General features: G+C 43.5%; 1 protein-coding gene across 2 annotated transcripts; it reads left to right on the top strand.

The window, feature by feature from the left end:
* The first annotated feature begins 17331 nt into the window (after positions 1 to 17331).
* LOC135574969 (protein S100-A1-like) lies at positions 17332 to 22764 on the top strand. Of its 2 annotated transcripts, none has more exons than XM_065027099.1 (3): positions 17332 to 17511; positions 22051 to 22212; positions 22460 to 22764. In XM_065027099.1, exons 2-3 carry the CDS (start codon positions 22072 to 22074, stop codon positions 22622 to 22624), a joined length of 306 nt encoding a protein of 101 aa, XP_064883171.1. In that variant the 5' UTR covers positions 17332 to 17511; positions 22051 to 22071; the 3' UTR covers positions 22625 to 22764. The 2 variants fall into 2 exon arrangements, with proteins under 2 accessions (XP_064883171.1, XP_064883170.1); XM_065027098.1 differs by lacking the exon at positions 17332 to 17511 and adding an exon at positions 17992 to 18157.
* Positions 22765 to 24964: the final 2200 nt, after the last annotated feature.

Consider the following 24964-nt stretch of genomic DNA (forward strand, 5'->3'; position numbering starts at 1 on the left):
CTACCCTGCCACATTAAGTTTGCAGGCGACACAACAGTGCCAGATCACCAACAAAGACGAGACAGCCTATAGGGAGGAGGTCAGAGACCTGGCCGAGTGATGCCGGAATAACAACCTATCCCTCAACATAATCAAGACAAAGGAGATGATTGTGGACTACAGTAAAAAGAGAACCGAGCACGCCCCCATTCTCATCGACGGGGCTGTAGTGGAGCAGGTTGAGAGCTTCAAGTTCCTTGGTGTCCACATCCACCAACAAACTAGAATGGTAAAAACACACCAAGACAGTAGTGAAGAGGGCACGACAATGCCTATTCCTCCTCAGGAAACTTTGGCATGGGTCGTCAGATCCTCAAAAGGTTCTACAGCTGCAACATCAAGAACATCCTTACTGGTTGCATCAAGGCACTACAGAGGGTAGTGTGCACTGGGGCTATGCTGCCTGCCATCCAGGACCTCTACACCAGGCAGTGTCAGAGGAAGGCCCTAAAAATTGTCAAAGACCCCATGACCCCTGCAGTCATAAACGGTTCTCTCTATTGCCGCATGGCAAGCGGTACCAGAGCGCCATGTCTAGGACCAAAAGGCTGTTGCCGTACCAACAGCTTACCCCCAAGCCATAAGACTAGGTAATCAAATGGCTACCTGGACTATTGGCATTGTCCCACCCGCCAACCCCTCTCTGGTGGCACAGCTAGCACTGCGATGCAGTGCCCTAGACCACTGCGCCACCTGGGAGGCCCCCTTATACCTATTTTTTTACTTAAAAATTGCACTGTTAGTTAGAGCCTGTAAGTAAGCATTTCACTGTTGTATTCGGCGCACCTGACAAACTTTTATTTGATTTTATTTGTTCATTGACTACAGCTCAGCCTTCAACACCATGGTACCCTCATCCTCTGTTCCTCGGGTGATGTGGAGGTTAACCCAGGCCCTGCGTATCCCCAGGCACTCTCATTTGTTCGGTAACCGTAAAAGCCTTGGTTTCTGTTGGTAAAATTATGATTAAATGACTGAACAAATCATTTAAAACACATTAAGTACATTTGAGAATGCCTTTCACACTCATTCAACACCATGACATGATGTTGACTAAATGGGAGAAAATAAGTACTCCGTCTGGGTCTTTTGATGATAGGGTTTGTATTAATAACATTGTGGTTCCACGGGGGGGGGGCAGATGAGATCAAAGCTATAAATTAGATCCTGGCAGGATTAGAGTCAAGTATTTTTTGGTGGTCCACTCTCAATGAGAATGTGGATTGGATCAATTATATCTATTAAAAATCCACAGCGCTTCACCAATTATATTAGAGATGTAATGAATGACTTGGCAGAATAGAATAATCGTGGATGTTTGCTGGCTGAAAAGGGTGGGAGTGTATGGAGGTAATTTGGACTCCAAGGATATAGTTTTGGATGGATCAGTGACCAAGGCCTTGTCTGGTTTACACACCCTAGTTCACGAGTTGGCAGTAAACTCAGGGGTGGATACTTCTCTGACTAATTGGGTTGACAGTGTGTTTGGAAGATGGAAAAATGTTATGATTACTGTGTTATGGGCTACCTTCACCTGTGTGACTGTGTTAGTTTTGTGCGGGTGTGTTTGATTGTGTGTATGAAAGTTATAATTTCCAGGACTCAATGACACTTCAGATGGTGATATATGGACCAATCCTAAGCTCTGACCAGTGGAATACAAAATACATGGCTTGGTCGTCATAGAAGAATCCGGATCCTTTCCTCGCGAGGAGACCATATGTGATGTTTAGGAAATGTAGATGTTTTCTTGTTTCTATGTATAGACTGTTTTGTCATGAAGATTAACATAAAATCCTGATAAGTAGAAGTAAGATTCTGATGTAGGATAGAACAGTCATTGAAGTTGATTATGTACATACATGTATTGGTTGTCTTCTTCTAGTATATCATTTATATTTCCATGTAGTGTTTAATGATGGTATGAGTTGTTAAGTCATTTTGAGGGTGGATTGTTGGGAATATTATGATTAAATGACTGAACAAATCATTTTAAATGGAACTGTAACTAAGTAAAACTTATACTCTGTTTTATTATATCTGATTAACAATATGAGTTCATAAGAAGGGATTGTGTGACACGGACAAGGAGTAATTAAAGTTAATGAACACCATTGCAACTAGGAAGAAACGAATGGGTTGGGGACTGTGAAAACAGATAAGGTCGTTAGCCTATGGTTGACCCTACAGAAACTTAGCTCTGGGGTTTTTAGATAAGACAGTGAGTGCATTCCTAAGTTTTCTGTTAATTAGATCTGTCAGCTCAGTGGTGATAATGTTGAGGGGTCAAAAGTTACCTGGGAGTGTGTTAGTAAGTTAGAATTAACTTTTCACCTCACTTTGTCCCGGTCAAGAGGAGGGGATTCTGTTAAAGCAATGAAATGACGTCATGATCTGTATATAAACTGTTGTTCGTGGTTAAGTGGCAGCGCGCTCCGAGTATAAATTCTGTTATCTATTATTGAAAGACTGGTCTGTGTCTATTTTATGCAAACAAGAATCTTACAAATTTTCATAAAATAGATTAAGAGTTTTCAATTAATGAAAGCACATTGGCATAATTAAATTACATTAACAGTTTCATGCATGCATCAGAAGCCTCCTCCCTAAGTTTGTTTTACTCACTGCTTTTGCACACTCCGCCAACCCTGATGTCCTTGCCGTGTCTGAATCCTGGCTTAGGAAGGCCACCAAAATTCTGAGATTCCTATCCCAAACTACAACATTTTCCATCAAGATAGAACTGCCAAAGGGGGAGGAGTTGCAATCTACTGCAGAGATTGCCTGCAAAGTTCTGTCATACTTTCCAGGTCTGTATACAATACACTCAGTCAGTTAGGAAAGCTAAGGCTACAGCACTGAGGAAAGGAAACACTGCCAACACCTGCATTGTTTGATGTTTGGGGTTTTAGGCTGGGTTTCTGTACAGCACTTTGAGATATCAGCTGATGTACGAAGGGCTATATAAATACATTTGATTTGATTTGATTTGATAAATCCACGATAATCGAGAATTTCAATAAGCATTTCTCTACGGCTGGCCACCCCAACCCTCCTGGCTACCCCAACCCCGGCCAACAGCTCCGCACCCCCCGTAGCTACTTGCCCAAGCCTCCCCAGCTTCTCCTTCATCCAAATCCAGATAGCAGATGTTCTGAAAGAGCTGCAAAACCTGGACCCGTACAAATCAGCTGGGCTAGACAATCTGGACCCTCTCTTTCTAAAAGTATCCGCCGCCATTGTTGCAACCCCTATTACTAGTCTGTTCAACCTCTCTTTCGTATCGTCCGAGATCCCTAAAGATTGGAATGCTACCGCTGTCATCCCCCTCTTCAAAAGGGGTGACACTCTAGACCCAAATTGTTACAGACCTATATCCATCCTGCCCTGCCTTTCTAAAGTCTTCGAAAGCCATGTTAATAAACAGATCACTGACAATTTCAAATCCCACTTTACCTTCTCCGCTGTGCAGTCCGGGTTTCTGAGCTGGTCACGGGTGCATCTCAGCCACGCTCAAGGTACTAAACATTGATGAAAGACAGTACTGTGTAGCCGTCTTCATCGACCTGGCCAAGGCTTTCGACTCTGTCAATCACCGTATTCTTATCGGCAGACTCAACAGCCTTGTTTTCTCAAATGACTGCCTCGCCTGGTTCACCAACTACTTCTCAGATAGAGTTCAGTGTGTCAAATCGGAGGGCCTGTTGTCCGGACCTCTGGCAGTCTCTATGGGGGTACCACAGGGTTGAATTCTCGGGCTGACTCTTTTCTCTGTATATATCAACGATGTCACTCTTGCTGCGGGTGTTTCCCTGATCCACCTCTACGCAGACGACACCATTCTGTATACATCTGGCCCTTCTTTGGACACTGTGTTAACAAACCTCCAAACGAGCTTCAATGCTATACAACACTCCTTCAGTGGCCTCCAACTGCTCTTAAACGCTAGTAAAACTAAATGCATGCTTTTCAACCGATCGCTGCCTGCACCTGCCCGACCAACTAGCATCACTACTCTGGACGATTCTCACTTAGAATATGTGGACAACTACAAATATTTAGGTGTCTGGCTAGATGGTAAACTCTCCTTCCAGACTCATGTTAAACATCTCCAATCCAAAATTTAATCCAGAATCGGCTTCCTATTTCACAACAAAACCTCCTTCACTCACACCGCCAAACATACCCTCGTAAAACTGACTATCCTACCATTCCTCGACTTCGGTAATGTCATTTACAAAATAGCCTCCAACACTCTACTCTGCAAACTGGATGCAGTCTATCACAGTGCCATCCGTTTTGTCACCAAAGCCCCATATACCACCCACCACTGTGACCTGTATGCTCTCGTCGGCTGGCCCTCACTACATATTCATCACCAGACCCACTGGCTCCAGGTCATCTACAAGTCTTTGCTAGGTAAAGCTCCGCCTTATCTCAGCTCACTGGTCACCATAACAACACCCACCCGTAACACGCGCTCCAGCAGGTATATCTCACTGGTCACCCCCAAAGCCAACACCCCCCTTGGCCGCCTTTCCTTCCAGTTCTCTGCTGCCAATGACTGGAACAAATTGCAAAAATCCCTGAAGTTGGAGACTGATATCTCCCTCACTAACTTTAAACATCAGCTATCTGAGCAGCTAACCGATCGCTGCAGCTGTACACAGCCCATCTGTAAATAGCCCACCCAATTTACCTACCTCAACCCCATATTGTTTTTATTTACTTTTTTGCTATTTTGTACACCAGTATTTCTACTTGCACATCATTCTGCACATCTATCACTCCAGTGTTAATTTTCTAAATTGTAATTACTTCGCTACTGTGGTCTATTTATTGCCTTACCTCCTCACGCCATTTGCACACACTGTATATAGACTTTTTTTTCTCTTTCTATTGTGTTATTGACTGTACGTTTGTTTATTCCATGTGTAACTCTGTGTTGTTGTTTGTGTCGCACTGCTTTGCTTTATCTTGGCCAGGTCGCAGTTGTAAATGAGAACTTGTTCTCAACTGGCCTACCTGGTTAAATATAGGTGAAATAAAAATAATAATTTAAAATATCCTGTCGGGCTGTATCACCGCCTGGTACGGCAACTGGGCCACCTGCAACCGCAGGGCTCTCTAGAGGGTGGTGCGGTATGCCCAATGCATCACCGGGGGCACACTGCCTGCCTTCTAGGAAAGCTACAGCACCCGATGTCAAAGGAAGGCCACAAAGATAATCAAGCCATCAACCACCTGAGCCACGGCCTGTTCATCCCGCTGTCATCCAGAAGACAAGGTCCGTACAGGTGCATCAAAGCTGGGACCGAGAAACTGAAACTTAATCACTGAACTTAGTCACTGTCACTAGCCGGCTACCACCCGGTTACTCAACCCTGCACCTTAGAGGCTGCTGCCTGATGTACATGGAATCACTGATCACTTTAATAATGGAACACTTGTCACTATAATAATGTTTACATACTGTTTTACTCATTTCATATGTATGTACTGTATTCTACTGTATTCTAGTCAATTCCACTCCGACATTGCTCATCATAATATTTATATATTTCATTATTTTACTTTGAGATGTGTGTATTGTTGTGAATTGAAAAATACTACTGCATTGTTGGAGCTAGGACCAAAAGCATTTCACTACACCCGCAATAACATCTGCTAAATATGTGTATGTGACCTATACAATTTTATTTTGATTTGACTTGAAACTTTTGGCTGTCTTTTTTTTTAGTGGGTGAAAATAAATTGTAATATTATTGATCAACATATACACAAAATATTACCCAGTTCTCCACGTTGAAATGATCTGGCTGTAAACAGTTACAAACTTAAACAAACTCATCAGGGAATACTTAACATGACATATTGAATGTCACACATAGTCTAATCTCTCATGGACAGATCTACGTAAACACAACTGGTACCGTAGAATCTGTATGAGGCTGAACAGGAAGTGTAGGATAACGAGCAGCAGTAGTTCTGCTTTTGGCTTTTTTCCTCACTGTTTATTTGGACAAATCACAATTTCACAGGTGTCAGCATCTTTCGAATTTTGAAGGGGAGGGGATATTTTGCCCGTAACTTGCAAAAAGAGAGGTTGGAGGTCCTCGTTCCGGTTCTCCTCCTCGTTCTAGTAAGCGAGCAGCTGAACGATTACCTGGGTGAACAATTACCTGGGTTAACCAAGATTACACACATCCCTTTGTTCCCTGTAATATTAACTCATGATACACAAACCTTTACAAACCTTTACTTAAAATCATTTAATTTTATACTTTATTATAGTATTTAATTTAAACTTGATTTAATTTATACTTTATTTAATTTATACTGTCTGTCTGTCTGTCTGTCTGTCTGTCTGTCTGTCTGTCTGTCTGTCTGTCTGTCTGTCTGTCTGACTGTCTGCAGGTCTGACTGTCTGTCTGCAGCTCTGTGGTTTACGATGATATCATCAATGTTCAATGTGTTGATTGTGGAGATAAAAATAATCCAAAACTCACCACTAGATGTCATGAGAACTCTTAAAGTACTGCTTGTCCTCCATCTCTCCTCCCTCTCTTTCCTTTCTCCCTCAATGATGATATCGCTATGCAACAGTTTCTGTTTGTTTGTTATTTTGGGCTATGACAGTCTATTGCGAATCAGTCTGACAGTATTTTTGACAGTAATTAAATCTGAAGACAGAATGGTTTGAAGTGACTGAAATGCATCAGAAAGGTATTGGGAAGTTCCAAAGATCATTAGGCAATCATGTTGTATGATTTTCTGTGTAGAAAAGAACATCATTGATTATCTTTTCACCTCAATCTGATTTATTGCCCCATTTTGCCAACTTGGTGCTAACGACTTGTGGTCATAGTAAAGATAAATAGTACGTAACTACATGCAGGGTTGGGTAGGTTACTTTCTAAATGTAATCTGTTACAGTTACAAGTTACCTGTCCAAAACTGTAATCGGTAACTTTCGGATTACCCAAATTCAGTAACGTAATCTGATTACATTCCATTACTTTTAGATTACTTTCCCCTTAACAGGCATTAGAAGAAGATATGTATGTTACCAATTGAACAACATCTAATGCATGATAAATCAATGTTTTAAAGTTGACATAGCTGGCCAAATATGCATTTTACATTTTACTTATGGGTTGGACTTGGAAATATTGAAGTATAGATTAGCCAATTGTTTATCTGGGCATGACCCCAAAACTAAGGACTTATTAGCCAGCACTACTCTGTTGTTTATGATTTTGTTGTCAATGAGGACTGATTGGGCTCATTGATTCTAGTTGAAAAATAAATGCTGCACTCATGGAATGGCATGCTTTGCCAAGAGTGTGCAAATATGTCATCAAGGCAAAGGGTGGCTACTTTGAAGAATCTCAAATCTAAAATATATTTGGATTTGCTTAACACTTTTTTGGTTACTACGTGATTCCTTAAGTGTTATTTCATAGTTCTGATGTCTTCACTATTATTCTACAGTAAATAGTACAAATAAATAAAAAACACTTGAATGAGTAGGTGTGTCCAAACTTTTGACTGGTACTGTATATATGATTTATATCGCAACTACAGATTGTCCCTTTAAGTCTATCAAACGTCTGCAAGGTTGAGCATGTGTCCACTAGGCCTATGGATTAGTTTTTTATGAGTATTAATTAAATTGAGCAATAAAAGCCCCATAGGCTTGGAACCGCGCTATGCAGCTGTTGCAAGAGCGCAATTTCACTGGCTGTCCACTGGTTTCAAAATCAATGATTCATAGGCAGTTTAAACTTCTTGAATTCAACCATTATTGGGTTCAAATACACATATAGATTTGTGAACAGCCATCCACAACAACCACAATCAGTAAGGCACAAATAGCTAAATGAGAGAACAGCAGTGTGATTCACATCAATGCGCTGTGTAGATATCAATAATAAGTGATATTCGTATCGCCGTAAACTACATTGCGGCAGTCGTCCTTACCTCCAAGCGTTTATTCAAGTTGGATAATCTTTGGATGCCGATAGCAGCTTGGACTGGACCCTACAAAAGCCTATTCCTGCTCTTTTCCCGCAATACATCAAACACATTTGGTGTGTCATCATAGTGATCTCTGACTTGTGGTCAGACTCGCTCAGGTGGAACAAACTTAAACTTGCGTCTTTGTTTTTTTTTTTGTCATGCCAAATGCATTCCCCAAGTAGTCAAGACTATCGACAAAGGGCTTGGCTAATGAGACCTCTTTGAAATAAATCTTAATCACCAAAGCTTTATTAAAATATCAAGTTTGGGAGCAGAAAAACAATGAGTGGACATCCCTATTTATCTGTGTATAGTACATTATTTTATCTATGTATTCTACATTATTTTATATATGTATTGTTGTACATTATTGTATCTATGTATTGTACATTATTTTATCTATGTATTCTACATGATTTTATATATGTATTCTACATTATTGTATCTATGTATTCTACATTATTTTATATATGTATTGTTGTACATTATTGTATCTATGTATTCTACATGATTTTATCTATGTATTCTACATGATTTTATCTATGTATTCTACATTATTGTATCTATGTATTCTACATTATTTTATCTATGTATTCTACATGATTTTATATATGTATTCTACATTATTTTATATATGTATTGTTGTACATTATTGTATCTATGTATTCTACATTATTGTATCTATGTATTCTACATTATTTTATCTATGTATTGTACATTATTTTATCTATGTATTGTACATTATTTTATCTATGTATTGTACATTATTTTATCTATGTATTCTACATTATTTTATCTATGTATTCTACATTATTTTATCTATGTATTCTACATTATTTTATCTATGTATTCTACATTATTTTATCTATGTATTGTTGTACATTATTTTATCTATGTATTGTACATTATTTTATCTATGTATTCTACATTATTTTATCTTTGTATTCTACATTATTTTATCTATGTATTCTACATTATTTTATCTATGTATTGTTGTACATTATTTTATCTATGTATTCTACATTATTTTATCTATGTATTGTTGTACATTATTTTATCTATGTATTGTTGTACATTATTTTATCTATGTATTCTACATTATTTTATCTATGTATTCTACATTATTTTATCTATGTATTCTACATTATTTTATCTATGTATTGTTGTACATTATTTTATCTATGTATTGTACATTATTTTATCTATGTATTCTACATTATTTTATCTTTGTATTCTACATTATTTTATCTATGTATTCTACATTATTTTATCTATGTATTGTTGTACATTATTTTATCTATGTATTGTTGTACATTATTTTATATATGTATTCTACTTTTTTTTAGGCAGCATCTCATTTTGGATGTGCATAAAACTCCTGGTAGTGAATTAGGAAAATAGGAAGAATTTGGGTTGTAAAAAATTATAAAATGTTTTGCCATTGCATTATTGATATATCGTTGTCTCTAATTGGGGATCATACTTAAATAGCATTTTTTCCACCTGTGTGTTATGGGATATTGTTTTGAGTTAGTGCACGTAGCATCTCTGTTGTCACGGTTCATTGTTAGTTTATTGTTTATTTGTTTTTTGTCTTTGTTAAGTTTCACTTTCATTAAAATGATGTGGAACTCAACATCCGCTGCGCCTTGGTCCGATATTCTTCCAACGAACGTGACAGCTAATTGTAGTATCTGGGATCTACATCTGTTTATATGAGTTACTATGCTGTTACTAAGCAGTAATGTCTTACGGCAGTGTTACGTTACTACGCCTAAATGCACATGCGCACTGGGGTGCCGCGAACTGTAGAGCACGAGGTGTTTTGACTAAACGAAAAACTAACTGTACTCCCGTCTCCTGCCTGGTCATTTCTCCACAACATAAATATTACAGTGGCGACGAGGTGATTAAACTACATAAACGGACATTGCTTGAAGGGAAGAATGTTGCGTGAGTAATGAAACTCAAAATAATTATGTAATTCGTCAGTTATTTTTTATTTATTTCGCCAGTATAGAAGGCTAAGCACTGCTAGCACTGCTAGTACAGTATTCAGGAGCTGCCAAGTAGCAAGACTATTGGAGTCCAGAATAGCGACACTGCCCTCTGGTGGTTAAATAAAAAAAAACGGTCTCATTGAACCCATTGAAATTAGGCGATCTCAGTGGAGAAATATTGGCAAGGAAAAAAAGGAAGAAGGAACGTAACACGGTGTGTACATTATTACAAATGAGTGCAGTGAATGAAGTAATTGCAGAAACTTATGAAGTGAAGAATTAGATGAAAATGAAGGAATACAAGGAATAAGGAAACTGAACAATGAACTGTGAAAATGGCAACCATTGGTCGAGTACCAGAGTTTGAGGCTACAAAGAGGATTTTGATTCCTATTTGGAGCGTTTTGAGCGTTGGCTGGCTGCAAATGAAATCAAAGATGGAAAGAAAGCAGACGTATTTCTCAGTGTTTTGGGTCCAACTGAGTATGGATTGCTGAAAGGTCTCATTGAACCAATGAAAGCAGTGGAGTTGAACTATGCATAACTGACTGAAACTCTTTCAAGGTATTTCAAGCCTAAGCCAATTCTCATTGCAGAACATTTCAGATTTTACCAATGTCACCAGAGTCAAGGGGAAACCATGGCTGACTACATCCTTGCTTTGAAAAGGCTGGCAAGTACGTGTGAGTTTGCACGATTTCTTGATGATGCTCTCCGAGACAAGTTTGTATGTGGTCTCACAGGTGAAGCATATCACAGAAGGCTCCTGTCAGAGAAGGACCTGACCTTTAAGAAAGCCTGTGATATAGCACTTGGACTCGAGCTTGCCCACAGGGATACTATTGAGCTATCGGGACATGCAAGGACGTCAGAAAGGTGTTCACAAGGTCAGTGATGCACGTGGTGAAAAAAGCTCACAAAAGTTACACTTTTTTCAGTCCCGTCCTCAAGGTTACACAAGAACAAAGCAGCCCACATCTCAAAGGTCTAAGCCAAGTTGCTACAGATGTGGGGGAGATAATCATCAGCACAGTGAATGTCGATTCCAAAAGGAAAAGTGCCACAATTGTGGAAAGGTTGGACATTTACAGAGAGTGTGTAAAGCCTCGAAACGCACAGCAAGAGCGCACAAAGTGTCAGACGCAGCACAAGACGAGGAAGGTACAACTGAAACAGTATTGGAACTGTTCACAGTGTACACAGCTCAACAACTAAAAGATGGAATCTATCTCAACATGGAGTTAGCGGGAAAACCAGTAAAAATGCAGCTGGACACCGGAGCGTCTGTATCCCTGGTTCCAGAGAGACTCTACAAAGAAAAACTGAAAGAGTGCCCACTTCAGCCCGCGTCCATCTGCCTTTCTTCATACACTGGTGACACTATTCCTGTGTTAGGGCAGATCCAGGTACCAGTCCGGTATGAGGGGAAGGAGTGGACGCTACCGCTTGTCATTGTTAAAGGAGAAAAATCAGCCTTGCTAGGCAGAAACTGGCTACAAAAGATCAAGTTGAACTGGGGAGAAATCTGAGAAATGACAAACCAGTGAGTCAGGCTACACTCACTAATATGCTGGAGACGCACAAATAACTTTTCAAAGATGGCTACGGTGAAATACAAGACTTCACAGCAAAAGTCAGAGTGCAAGAAGGAACCAAGCCTATCTTTCACAAACCACGTCTGGTTCCCTATGCTCTTAAGGAAGCTGTAGAGAAGGAACTGGAACGCCTACAGAAGAATAACATAATCACGAAAGTAGCGAGGAGCGACTGGGCCGCTCCGATTGTTGTAGTCCCAAAGAAAGACAAGACCGTCAGAATGTGCGGTGACTACAAGGTCACAGTAAATCGCTGCATACTACCAGAGGAATATCCACTACCAAACGCTGAAGATCTGTTTGCCACTCTAGCTGGTGGGAAGGTTTTCAGTAAGCTGGACCTGGCATTCGCTTATCAGCAACTGGAGCTGGATCCGGAGTCAGAACAGTATCTGACCATCAATACACACAAGGGGCTATTCAGATTCAATCGCTTGGCCTATGGAATCTCGACAGCTCCAGCGATATTCCAACACACAATGGATCAGATCTTGGACGGTATAGACAATGTTGTGTGCTTCATGGACAACATCCTCGTGTCAGCACCAAACATTGCAGAGCACCTTGTAGTGCTGGACAAAGTAATGTCAAGACTGGAGAAATACGGAGTGAGAATGAAACGCAGCAAGTGTGAGTTCCTCCAGGACTCAGTGGAGTATCTCAGATACAAGATTGATGCACAAGGCCTGCACCCAACCAACAGCAAGGTGGAAGCAATCGTAAACGCACCAGCACCCACAAATATCTCAAGAGCTGAGGTCATTTTTGGGGCTCCTGAACTATTACGGAAAGTTTGTGGCAAACTTGTCCACATTGTTGCATCCGCTTCACCAACTGCTGCAGGCCGATACAAAGTGGAATTGGTCCCCACAATGCAAAGAAGCATTCAAGACTTGCAAACAGCATCTGCTAGAGAGCAAGTGGCTTGCCCACTATAACACAGAGATGAAGCTGAGACTCGCGTGTGATGCATCTCCATACGGAGTAGGAGCCGTCATCTCACATGTTCTACCGTCAGGTGAAGAACACCCTATTGCATTTGCATCACGGACTCTGTCACCAAGTGAGAAAAATTATGCTCAAATTGAGAAGGAAGCCCTGAGCATAATATTCGGAGTGAAGAAGTTTCACAAATACCTCTACGGAAGGAAGTTCCAACTGCTGACAGATCACGAGCCTCTGTTGGCCAGCCTTGGACCAAATCAGCTATACCAACCCTTGCTGCACTTTGAATGCAACGTTGGGCTCTGATATTGTTAGCCTACGACTACGAGATTGAGTACAGACGATCCAGTGATCACGCAAATACCGATGCACTATCGAGACTACCGTGCAATAGTGACTCCGACAGTGAAGATGATAGAGCAGTCTTCCAGATCTCTTTCATTGATGAACTGCCCATATCTGCTTCTGACATAGCAGAGGAAACAAGGAAAGACCCAGTGCTTTCCAAAGTCTTGGACTTAACTTTTAGGCGGTTGGCCAACCTTCGTAAATGACGATAACCTTCGTCCATTCATCGACAAGAAAGACCAGTTGTCCACTGATCAAGGGTGTGTTCTGTGGGGATCAAGGGTGGTGGTACCTCACAAATTCCAGAGGAGACTGCTATCTGACCTGCATGAGGGACATCCAGGGATCACTCGAATGAAAGCACTCGCCGCAGTTATCTGTGGTGGCCTGGACTGGATCAGGACATTCAACAGCATGTAGGCCACTGCTCACCTTGTGAAGCTGTTCGCAACAAGCCTGCTGCTGCACCTCTTCATCCATGGTCCTGGGCTGCTACACCTTGGGAACGCATCCATGTGGATTACGCCAAAATTGACAAGCAACATTTCCTTGTTCTCGTCGATGTCCATTCCAAGTGGATGGAAGTGTTCCCTACTCAACTGACCACAGCTGAGAAGACCATCAATCTTCTCAGACATCTGTTTGCATCCTTTGGACTAGTCAAGGCGCTCGTATCGGACAATGGCCCTCCGTTCACGTCAAAAGATTTTGAAATGTTTCTCAAGAACAACGGAGTAAGGCACATCCTGTCACCACCTTACCATCCGGCATCAAACGGAGCAGCGGAGAGAGCCGTGCAAACCTTTAAGAAGGCCTGGACTAGACTCGAGGTTCAGTCTGTGCCCATCCACCAAAGGCTTCCCCGGTTCCTGTTTACTTACCGTAACACCCCACACACAGTAACGGAATGTACACCAGCTGAACTGTTTCTGAAACGCCAACCACGTACCCGCCTGACATTGTTGAAACCAGACCTGTCAAGCACTGTGGCAAAGCACCAGCTACAGCAGAAGAAAGCTCATGACAGACACTCAAAGACTGTCAGAGAATTCAAAGAGGAAGAGAGGGTGATGGTACGTGATTTCAGACACCCTAAGCGCCTGTGGAACTCAGGTGTGATCTTGCAAAGCAGAGGACCTTTGACTTACCAATTCCAAATTGGTCATCGACAGGTCAACGTTCATGTGGATCATCTGCTACGGTCCAACGCCCCAGCAGAGACATGCCGAGAGAACAAGAACAATAACGACCCCCAGGACTATTCTCCTGACTGTGGACGTACGGGAGAGACAGAGCCTGACCTTCCACCCGAACCTGGCCCACCACAGGAAGCCCAGGAGGAGCGGAGATATCCTATTCGACAGCGAAGGGCACCTCAAAAGCTTGACCTGTGAGTTGAGCTGGTAAAGGAGGTAACAGACACTAAAACAAACACTTTAATATGTCCTAGATAAAAGGAAAGAAAAAGGACATTACCTGGGTTAGTTATTAGGACACAAACTCTATCTTCGGGGCAGAATAATCCCCTGGATTTGTGCTGGGCTCTGAAAAGTCTGCTTCAACCCAGTAGTTGAAATTTTTTAAAGAATGCATTGTTCAGATATTGCATTAGTAGTTACCTAACATATTTACCTTGTTTTCTGGGAGTTAAACACTATGGGGGAGGAGTGTAGTATCTGGGATCTACATCTGTTTATATTAGTTACTGTGCTGTTACTAAGCAGTAATGCATTACGGCATTGTTACGTTACTACACCTAATAGGAAATGCACATGCGCACTGGGGTGCCGCGAACTGTAGAGCACGAGGGGTTTTGACTAAACGAAAAACTAACTGTACTCCCGTCTCCTGCCTGGTCATTTCTCAACAACACAAATATTACACTAATAACATAACCCAATCACTGTTTGTGTTAAAAGACTGCAGTGTTCAATGCATGGCTGCCCCTGTATTGGCATAGAGGAGGCCTAAGCTATAGGCTATGTCCGGTTACGTATCTTCTCCTTTCTTTTTGTGTTAATAAACACATTTCATGTAATTCTACTACACTTTATATGACTGGAGACATTAGCAAAAACATTTTTTTTTTATGACAAAATGACAGGGTAGTATGGACCTATAGGCTACTGCTGACTCTGACTAAATCAATTGTATAGCTACTAGACTATGTGTTTGTAGATCGACTGAGCTGAATGAACCTACAGCAGCCAAGGTGATAATGGCTGGGGTTATTTTGCTTGTTTTTGCTGTTCTCCAAATAGCATTTGAAAGTTTTCTAACTGTATAGAAATGCAGTAAATTAACTTGGGAACGGCCCCGCTCCTGCCACAGGCACATGGAGAGATCCAGAGAAACCAGCAGACCCACCCCTCCTACCACAGACACATGGAGAGATCCAGAGAGAACCAGCAGACCCACCCCTCCTACCACAGGCACATGGAGAGATCCAGAGAGAACCAGCAGACCCACCCCTCCTACCACAGACACATGGAGAGATCCAGAGAGAACCAGCAGACCTACCCCTCCTACCACAGGCACATGGAGAGATCCAGAGAGAACCAGCAGACCCACCCCTCCTACCACAGACACATGGAGAGATCCAGAGAGAACCAGCAGACCTAACCCTCCTACCACAGGCACATGGAGAGATCCAGAGAGAACCAGCAGACCCACCCTCCTACCACAGGCACATGGAGAGATCCAGAGAGAACCAGCAGACCTACCCCTCCTACCACAGGCACATGGAGAGATCCAGAGAGAACCAGCAGACCCACCCCTCCTACCACAGACACATGGAGAGATCCAGAGAGAACCAGCAGACCTAACCCTCCTACCACAGGCACATGGAGAGATCCAGAGAGAACCAGCAGACCCACCCCTCCTACCACAGACACATGGAGAGATCCAGAGAGAACCAGCAGACCCACCCCTCCTACCACAGGCACATGGAGAGATCCAGAGAGAACCAGCAGACCCACCCCTCCTACCACAGGCACATGGAGAGATCCAGAGAGAACCAGCAGACCTAACCCTCCTACCACAGACACATGGAGAGAACCAGCAGACCCACCCTCCAACCACAGACACATGGAGAGATCCAGAGAGAACCAGCAGGCCCACCCTCCAACCACAGACACATGGAGAGATCCAGAGAGAACCAGCAGACCCACCCCTCCAACCACAGACACATGGAGAGATCCAGAGAGAACCAGTAGACCCACCCTCCAACCACAGACACATGGAGAGATCCAGAGAACTGTGTATTTTGCAGAATGAAAGAAAGATAGAAGAAGAGGTCAATAATATCTGGATATAGAAAGAGGTAAGGGGCAGCCCATTACTGCACTGGGATACATCAGGGTCAAGACTGTTTCTTGAACAAATCTACTTTGAAACAAAAGTATACACCTAACACACATGGTTATAGGCTTGTGTCAGAAATAGAGTTAAAATGTATTCAATTTTGAGTTTGCATCCCTATATTACACTTTTTATACATCATAGAAGACTGAAATATAACAACACCGTTTGACATTGAAACACCAGACTTTCTGTGTTTTAATTTGTATTTATTTCTGATCAATTATGAAATTATGAAAATGATTAATAACATTCCACCCATGAGACCACTAGAGGGTGCTTTTGTTCATTTGACTGCAGGAAAGGCTACTTATACTACTGTGTGTAACACAAGACCCAGAAGAAGGAGAGTCTCATGACTATCAGTGACTGGCTGTTATGTTATATATACTTTTTTTTATTGAACCTTTATTTAACTAGGGAAGTCAGTTAAGAACACATTCTTATTTACCATGACGGCCTACTAAATGACGGGGAGCAACAGAACATCAGCTTGGAATATCCATCACAATGGTGTCAGAAGAACACATGCTTTGCCAATGACTTTTTCTTCTGGTCCGGAGGACTACTGTATGCTGTATTAAACTGATGATGCCAAACATGACCAATGTACATGACCAATATACATGACCAATATACATGACCAATATACAGCCAACTCCTGATAAGTGTGAATAGCGCATTGCAGTTCACCAATCTTCATTTTGGAGATTGAACAATCTATATGCGATTTTGTTGCTTTTTATCGTTATCTGTTTGTGCCAGTTAAATGCACGCCTTCATGACCGTCTCAAAGCCAATGCTATGCCAACATTAGGAGTTGAGTCCTGAGTGGCCTATGTGACTTTTCCTGTTTTTCTGCATGTTTCAGCCTGCATGAGAGAGTTATGCTCCCATCTCTCTGTCTCTGTTCTCTGTATGGTGTTGCCAAGCTGACTGTTCTAGAAAACAGTAGATACTGATCTGCTTGACTGTTCCATAACACACAGGGAGTGGTAGACCACTGTGTGCTGAGGCAGAGTGTAACATGTGGACGCTGGGTGTCGGGATGCAAGTACAGGGAGTGACTTTAATAATAAATAACACAAGGAACAAAACAAGAAACACGAGTAGCGTACAGTCATGAAACACTGAAACAGAAACAATAACGCCTGGGGAAGAAACCAAGAGGAGTGGCAGATATAGGGGAGGTAATCAGGGAGGTGAGTCTGATGAGGCGTTGGTGCGCTTAACGATCGTGACAGGTGTGCGTAATGATGACCAGACTGGCGACCTCGAACACCATAGAGGGAGTATACGTGACAAAATGGCATTTACTTCAAGAAACTTCATCCCATCCTCTTCATCCATAGAACTATTCTTCCAAACATACTAGTGTGTACTCTTGTCACCCCTCTCTACGCCTGTGTTCAGCATTATTGGTATAGATTCAGCATTATTGGTATAGATTCAGCATCATTGGTATAGATTCAGCATCATTGGTATAGATTCAGCATCATTGGGATAGATTTGTGTGAATGAGATCATTGAGTTCTCAGTGTGTTAATGCGATATGAAAACATTCTAGGTGATCCATGTCTATTTTATCATGTTGAATTCAAAGATGAGGACTGAAAGACATCAAGCCTAAACTCTAACCCCCTCCCTCCCTCCCTCCCTCTCACACACACACACCTCCACTATAGGCTACAAACACTCACAATTAGGCAGGCGTTCTGTTCTCTATAAATTCTTTGTCTTTATAAAATCTTTCCCACAGTTCGTACGCAGTAGATTCAGCATCATTGGTATATATTCAGCAGTACCCTACTTCCCCAACCTGTTCTGTTAGCGTCTCTCCTCTGTTTGGTAAGTAACCGTTCTCCACTTATTCTACTATTACTATTGGTGTCTTTGGTTTAACAGAGGAGGTTATTTAGTGTAATAAACAGGTCTCACACAACTGTAACAACTGTTTCCAAGTGTGACTAGCTACTGATCTGTCTCGTCCGGCAGACTTGTAGGCTATAATGTTCATTAGTCTTCGCTTGATTTGATTCAAAAATCAGTTATTCTATGGTTTGCTATGCAGGATGACGGGCCATACTATTTACTGATTACATTATGTCATAGTTTATTTATAGGAAAACCTTTGAACATTGAAGCAATGTTTTTGTTTTAGAACTCTTATTAGGTCTACAAAGTTTTTCTCAGCAGGTTCAAGTCATTTTATAGGCATTACTCACCAATTATCATCTCTTTACACTGAACTGTTGCAAAACCCTTTCCTCTCCTGTCACACCCCTCTCCATCCCCAAATACCCACCCTTTGACAGTTATAATGATATGTCACATGGTCAAGCTATTTCACCTTTATTTAACTAGGCAAGTCAGTGAAGAACAAATTCTTATTTACAATGACTGCCTACCCTGGGCCAAACTTGGTTAAAGGACAGTCTACACAGCTAGAGATGTTGGATGTTCCCAAAGAAATGGGGAGGCACCAAAATAAAAAGGAGGAGTCAGAGGTAGAGGGAATGTGTAAAGGAGTGTAAGATGACAGCTTAAATGCCACTAAGTAACAGACTGTGCTTACAGAGACAAAGAAAGCCAACTCCCATCCTCCCTGAATGTGCATTGTTAATTAGTTTGCTTCAAAGGGATAGTTTGCTATTAGTCAGCATATTAGTACCATCTATCAGGTATGAAGGGAAGACCCAGATGCAGACCATGTCGAATAAACAATAGTTTGATGTTGCAAACAGGGGCAGGCAATAAACAGGGCAGGCTCAGGGTCAGGGTAGGCAGGGGTCAGTAAACCAGAGCTGGGCAACGTACCGGACGCCAGGCAGGCTCAGGGTCAGGGCAGGCAGGGGTCAGTAAACCAGAGCTGGGCAACGTACCGGACGCCAGGCAGGCTCAGGGTCAGGGCAGGCAGGGGTCAGTAAACCAGAGGTGGGGCAACGTACCGGACGGCAGGCAGGGTCAGGGCAGGCAGGCAGGGGTCAGTAAACCAGAGCTGGGCAACGTACCGGACGGCAGGCAGGCTCAGGGTCAGGGCAGGCAGGCAGGGGTCAGAAAACCAGAGCTGGGCAACGGTACCGGACGCCAGGCAGGCTCAGGGTCAGGGTAGGCAGGGGTCAGTAAACCAGAGCTGGGCAACGGTACCGGACACCAGGCAGGGTCAGGGTAGGCAGGGGTCAGTAAACCAGAGCTGGACAACGTACCGGACGCCAGGCAGGCTCAGGGTCAGGGCAGGCAGGGGTCAGTAAACCAGAGCTGGGCAACGTACCGGACGCCAGGCAGGGTCAGGGTAGGCAGGGGTCAGTAAACCAGAGCTGGGGCAACGGTACCGGACGGCAGGCAGGGTCAGGGTAGGGCAGAGGTTAGTAATCCAGAGGGGGGCAGAGGTACAGATCGGCAGGTGGGCTCGGAGTCAGGACAGGCAAGGGTCAAAACCGGGAGGGCGAGAAAAGAGAGACTGGAAAAACCAGGAGCTGAGACACGAAACGCTGATTGACTTGAACAAACAAGATGAACTGGCACAGACAAAAAGAAACCACAGGTATAAGTATACAGGGGATAAACGGGGAAGATCGGCAACACCTAGAGGGGGGTGGAGACAAGCACAAGGACAGGTGAAACAGATCAGGGTTTGACACCAACAACTGTACTGAGTATCTATCATAATGAAATGAAAATCAAATGTATTTAGAAAACCCTTCTTACATCAGCTGATATCAAATCAAATTGTATTAGTGACATGTGCCGAATACAACAGATGTAGGAAGACCTTCCAGTGAAATGCTTACTTACAAGCCCCTAACCAACAATGCAGGTAAAAATAAAATAAGAATAAGTAATAAAAGTAACAAGTAAAATAACAATAGTGAGACTATATACAGGGGGGTGCCGGTACAAAGTCAATGTGCTGAGGCACCGGTTAGTTGAGGTAATATGTACATGTAGGAAGACTTATTAAAGTGACTTTGCATAGATTTTAACAACAGAGAGTAGCAGACGTGTAAAGGGGGGCCATTTGCCATTTGATTAGATGTTCAGGAGTCTTATGGCTTGGGGTTAGAAGCTGTTTAGAAGCATCTTGGACCTAGACTTGGAGCTCCGGTACCGTTTGCTGTGCAGTGGCAGAGAGAACAGTCTATGACTAGGGCGTCTGGAGTCTTTGACAATTTTTAGGCCCTTACACTGACACCGCTTGGTATAGAGGTCCTGGATGGCAGGAAGCTTAGCCCCAGTGATGTATTGGGCTGTATGCACTACCCTCTGTAGTGCCTTGCGGTCGGAGGCCGAGCAGTTGCCATACCAGGCATTGATGCAACCAGTCAGGATGCTCTCGATGGTGCAGCTGTAGAACCTTTTGAGGATCTGATGACCCATGCCAAATCTTTTCAGTCTCTTGAAGGGGAATAGGTTTTGTCGTGCCCTCTTCACGACTATCTTGGAGTACTTGGACCATGTTAGTTTGTTGGTGATGTGGACACCAAGGAACATGAAGCTCTCAACCTGCTCCACTACAGCCCCGTCGATGAGAATGGGGGCATGCTCGGTCCTCTTTTTCCTGTAGTCCACAATCATCTCCTTTGTCTTGATCACATTGAGGGAGAGGTTGTTGTCCTGGCACCACACGGCCAGGTCTCTGACCTCCTCCCTATAGGCTGTCTCGTCGTTGTCGGTGATAAGGACTACCACTGTTATATCATCGGCAAACTTAATGGTAGTGTTGGAGTCTTGCCTAGCTGTGCAGTCATGAGTGAACAGGGAGTACAGGAGGGGACTGAGCATGCACCCCTGAGGGGCCCCTGTGTTGAGGATCAGCGTGGCGGATGTGTTGTGACCTACCCTTACCACCTGGGGGCGGCCCGTCAGGAAGTCCAGGATCCAGTTGCAGAGGGAGGTGTTTAGTCCCAGGGTCCTTAGCTTACTGATGAGCTATGAGCTCGCTATGGTGTTGAACACTGAGCTGTAGTCAATGAATAGCATTCTCACATAGGTGTTCCTTTTGTCCAGGTGGGAAAGGGCAGTGTGGAGTGCAATAGAGATCATCATCTGTGGATCTGTTAGGCTGGTATGCAAATTGGAGTGGGTCTGGGGTTTCTGGGATAATGTTGTTGATGTGAGCCATGACCAGCCTTTCAAAGCACTTCATGGCTACAGATGTGAGTGCTATGGATCGGTAGTCATTTAGGCAGGTTACCTTAGTGTTCTTGGGTACAGGGACTATGGTGGTCTGCTTAAAACATGTTGGTATTATAGACTCAGACAGGGAGAGGTTGAAAATATCAGTGAAGACACTTGCCAGTTGGTCAGCGCATGCTCGGGGTACACGTCCTGGTAATCCATCTGGCCCTGCGGCCTTGTGAAGGTTGACCTTTTTAAAGGTCTTACTCACATCGGCTGCGGAGAGCGTGATCACACGGTCTTCCAGAACAGCTGGTGCTTTCATGCATGTTTCAGTGTTATTTGCCTCAAAGCGAGCATAGAAGCAGTTTAGCTCATCAGGTAGGCTCATGTCACTGTGCTTCCCTTTGTAGTCTGTAATGGTTTGCAAGCCCTGCCACATCTGGCGAGTGTCAGAGCCAGTGTTTTACGATTCAATCTTAATCTTAATCTGTCACTGTAATTTACACCCCCTTCCGCCTTGTCTCCCCTACCATCTCCCCTCCTCCCTCTCTCCCCTCCCTCCCATCTCCCTCCTCCCTCTCTCCCCTACCATCTCCCCCCTCCCTCTCTCCCCTCCTCAGTGTATCCTTCTCTCTGCAGCCATGCCGTCTCAATTGGAGAGATCCTTGCAGTCCCTGAACACGGTGTTCCATCGCTATGCCGACAAGGACGGTGACTGTAACACACTGAGCAAGAAGGAGCTGAAAGAACTCATGCAGACAGAACTGGGCAGCTTCCTGAAGGTACCATAGATCTCTCTCTCTCTCTCTCTCTCTCTCTCTCTCTCTCTCTCTCTCTCTCTCTCTGTTTTTATCTCACTGTCCCTCAACACTTTCTCACTCTCTTTCCCTTTCGTTCTGATTTCTCTTTCACTTTATTAAAGAGTATCCAAAGTCAATCTAACCTCCTCTCTCCCATCTATCTCTCTTTCACTCTCGCTCTCTCTCTTACTCATTCTCTACATCTCCTCCATCTCTCCTTCCCTCTCAGTCCCAGAAGGACCCAGCCGCCATAGACAAGATCATGAAGAATCTGGACCAGAATGGTGATGGGATGGTAAACTTTGAGGAGTTTGTCTCCCTGGTGGTGGACCTCTCCATCGCCTGTGAACAGATCTACCAGCTCCACACCCAGAAGGCTTCTGCCAAGAAGTGAAGGAGGACAGGACAAGGAGAAAGAGAAGCAGAGATGGATGCTTTTCTATATGTCATTTTGCTTCTCTATACGTCAAATAAGTCATTTTATAAGAAGTCTTACTGTTGTGAATAAACAGTGGCTTTCCCACTCTCTCTGTTTGTCACGTGTCTGACGTGTGTCTGTCTGTTGTATTTGTCCAGTAAGTGTAAGACAGAATAGACAGTACCAGTCACTTCTTAGTTCAGTATTGACACAACTGGTGCAAAGCCTTTCTAGATCCTATGCTAAAACTACTTTAACTACCCACTGGGCACAAACTGGTTAAATCAACGTTGTTTCAATGTAATTTGTCAATTTATTGTGATGTGGAAAATATTTTGGATTTGCAAAAAGTAATTGACGTGAACTGTTTTGAGGGTGAAATTCCAACCACAGGATTACACCATCATGTTAACCAAATTTCAACAGACAAATCTTATGTTGAATGCATCTTATGTTGAATGCATTACTTTGAAACAACATCAGATCTCCAATGTAATATCCACTACTATCAGAACCAAGGTAAGACCCAGATGCAGACTGTCAAAGTAACAATGCTTATTGTTGCAACAGGGCAGGCAAAGACAGGTCAATGCAGGCAGGGGTTGGTAATCCAGAGAGGGACAGAGGTAAAGGTCGGCAGGCAGGATCAGGGACAGGCAGGGGTTGGTAATCCAGAGAGGGACAGAGGTAAAGGTCGGCAGGCAGGCTCAGGGACAGGCAGGGGTCGATAATCTAGAGAGGGACAGAGGTAAAGGTCGGCAGGCAGGCTCAGGGAGAGGCAGGGGTCGGTAATCCAGAGAGGGACAGAGGTAAAGGTCGGCAGGCAGGCTCAGGGACAGGCAGGGGTCGGTAATCCAGAGAGGGACAGAGGTAAAGGTCGGCAGGCAGGCTCAGGGACAGGCAGGGGTCGGTAATCCAGAGAGGGACAGAGGTAAAGGTCGGCAGGCTGGCTCAGGGACAGGCAGGGGTCGGTAATCCAGAGAGGGACAGAGGTAAAGGTCGGCAGGCTGGCTCAGGGACAGGCAGGGGTCGGTAATCCAGAGAGGGACAGAGGTAAAGGTCGGCAGGCTGGCTCAGGGACAGGCAGGGGTCGATAATCCAGAGAGGGACAGAGGTAAAGGTCGGCAGGCAGGCTCAGGGAGAGGCAGGGGTCGGTAATCCAGAGAGGGACAGAGGTAAAGGTCGGCAGGCAGGCTCAGGAACAGGCAGGGGTTGGTAATCCAGAGAGGGACAGAGGTAAAGGTCGGCAGGCTGGCTCAGGGACAGGCAGAGAGGTCAGGCAGGCGGGCTCTGAGTCAAGACAGGCAAGGGTCAAAACCAGGAGGACGAGAAAAGAGAGCCTGGGAAAAGCTCTCCTGAGCTCTCTGGAGCAGGTTTTCATCAAGGATCTCTCTGTACTTTGCTCCGTTCATCTTTCCCTCAATCCTGACTAGTCTCCCTGGCACTGAAAGACATCCCCACAGCATGGTGCTGCCACCACCATGCTTTACCGTGGGGATGGTGCCAAGTTTCCTCCAGAAGTTACGCTTGGCATTCAGGCCAAATATTTCTATCTTGATTTCATCAGATCAGAGAATCTTGTTTCTCATGGTCAGAGTCCTTTAGTTGCCTTTTGGCAAACTCCAAACGGGCTGTCATGTGCCTTTTACTGAGGAGTGACTTCTGTCTGGCGGAAGCTTCTTACTGTAACCAGTGCCTGTAATCTGGTTCAGGTTATTAATCAACCTACCAGGGTGCTTACAAACACTACAGGAACAAGATCATCCACATGCCTCAATCATACTTCTCTGACTAATTGGGTTGACAGTGTGTTTGGAAGATGGAAAAATGTTATGATTACTGTGTTATGGGCTACCTTCACCTGTGTGACTGTGTTAGTTTTGTGCGGGTGTGTTTGATTGTGTGTATGAAAGTTATAATTTCCAGGACTCAATGACACTTCAGATGGTGATATATGGACCAATCCTAAGCTCTGACCAGTGGAATACAAAATACATGGCTTGGTCGTCATAGAAGAATCCGGATCCTTTCCTCGCGAGGAGACCATATGTGATGTTTAGGAAATGTAGATGTTTTCTTGTTTCTATGTATAGACTGTTTTGTCATGAAGATTAACATAAAATCCTGATAAGTAGAAGTAAGATTCTGATGTAGGATAGAACAGTCATTGAAGTTGATTATGTACATACATGTATTGGTTGTCTTCTTCTAGTATATCATTTATATTTCCATGTAGTGTTTAATGATGGTATGAGTTGTTAAGTCATTTTGAGGGTGGATTGTTGGGAATATTATGATTAAATGACTGAACAAATC

This window comes from Oncorhynchus nerka, linkage group LG14, assembly GCF_034236695.1.
Source record: "Oncorhynchus nerka isolate Pitt River linkage group LG14, Oner_Uvic_2.0, whole genome shotgun sequence".
Lineage (NCBI taxonomy): Eukaryota > Metazoa > Chordata > Actinopteri > Salmoniformes > Salmonidae > Oncorhynchus > Oncorhynchus nerka.

Bases quoted from the DNA above. Each gene is read 5' to 3' on its own strand.
- LOC135574969 (XM_065027099.1), top strand. From the start codon at position 22,072: ATGCCGTCTCAATTGGAGAGATCCTTGCAGTCCCTGAACACGGTGTTC. The intron at 22,213-22,459 runs GTACCATAGATC...CTTCCCTCTCAG, and splicing joins AACTGGGCAGCTTCCTGAAG to TCCCAGAAGGACCCAGCCGC.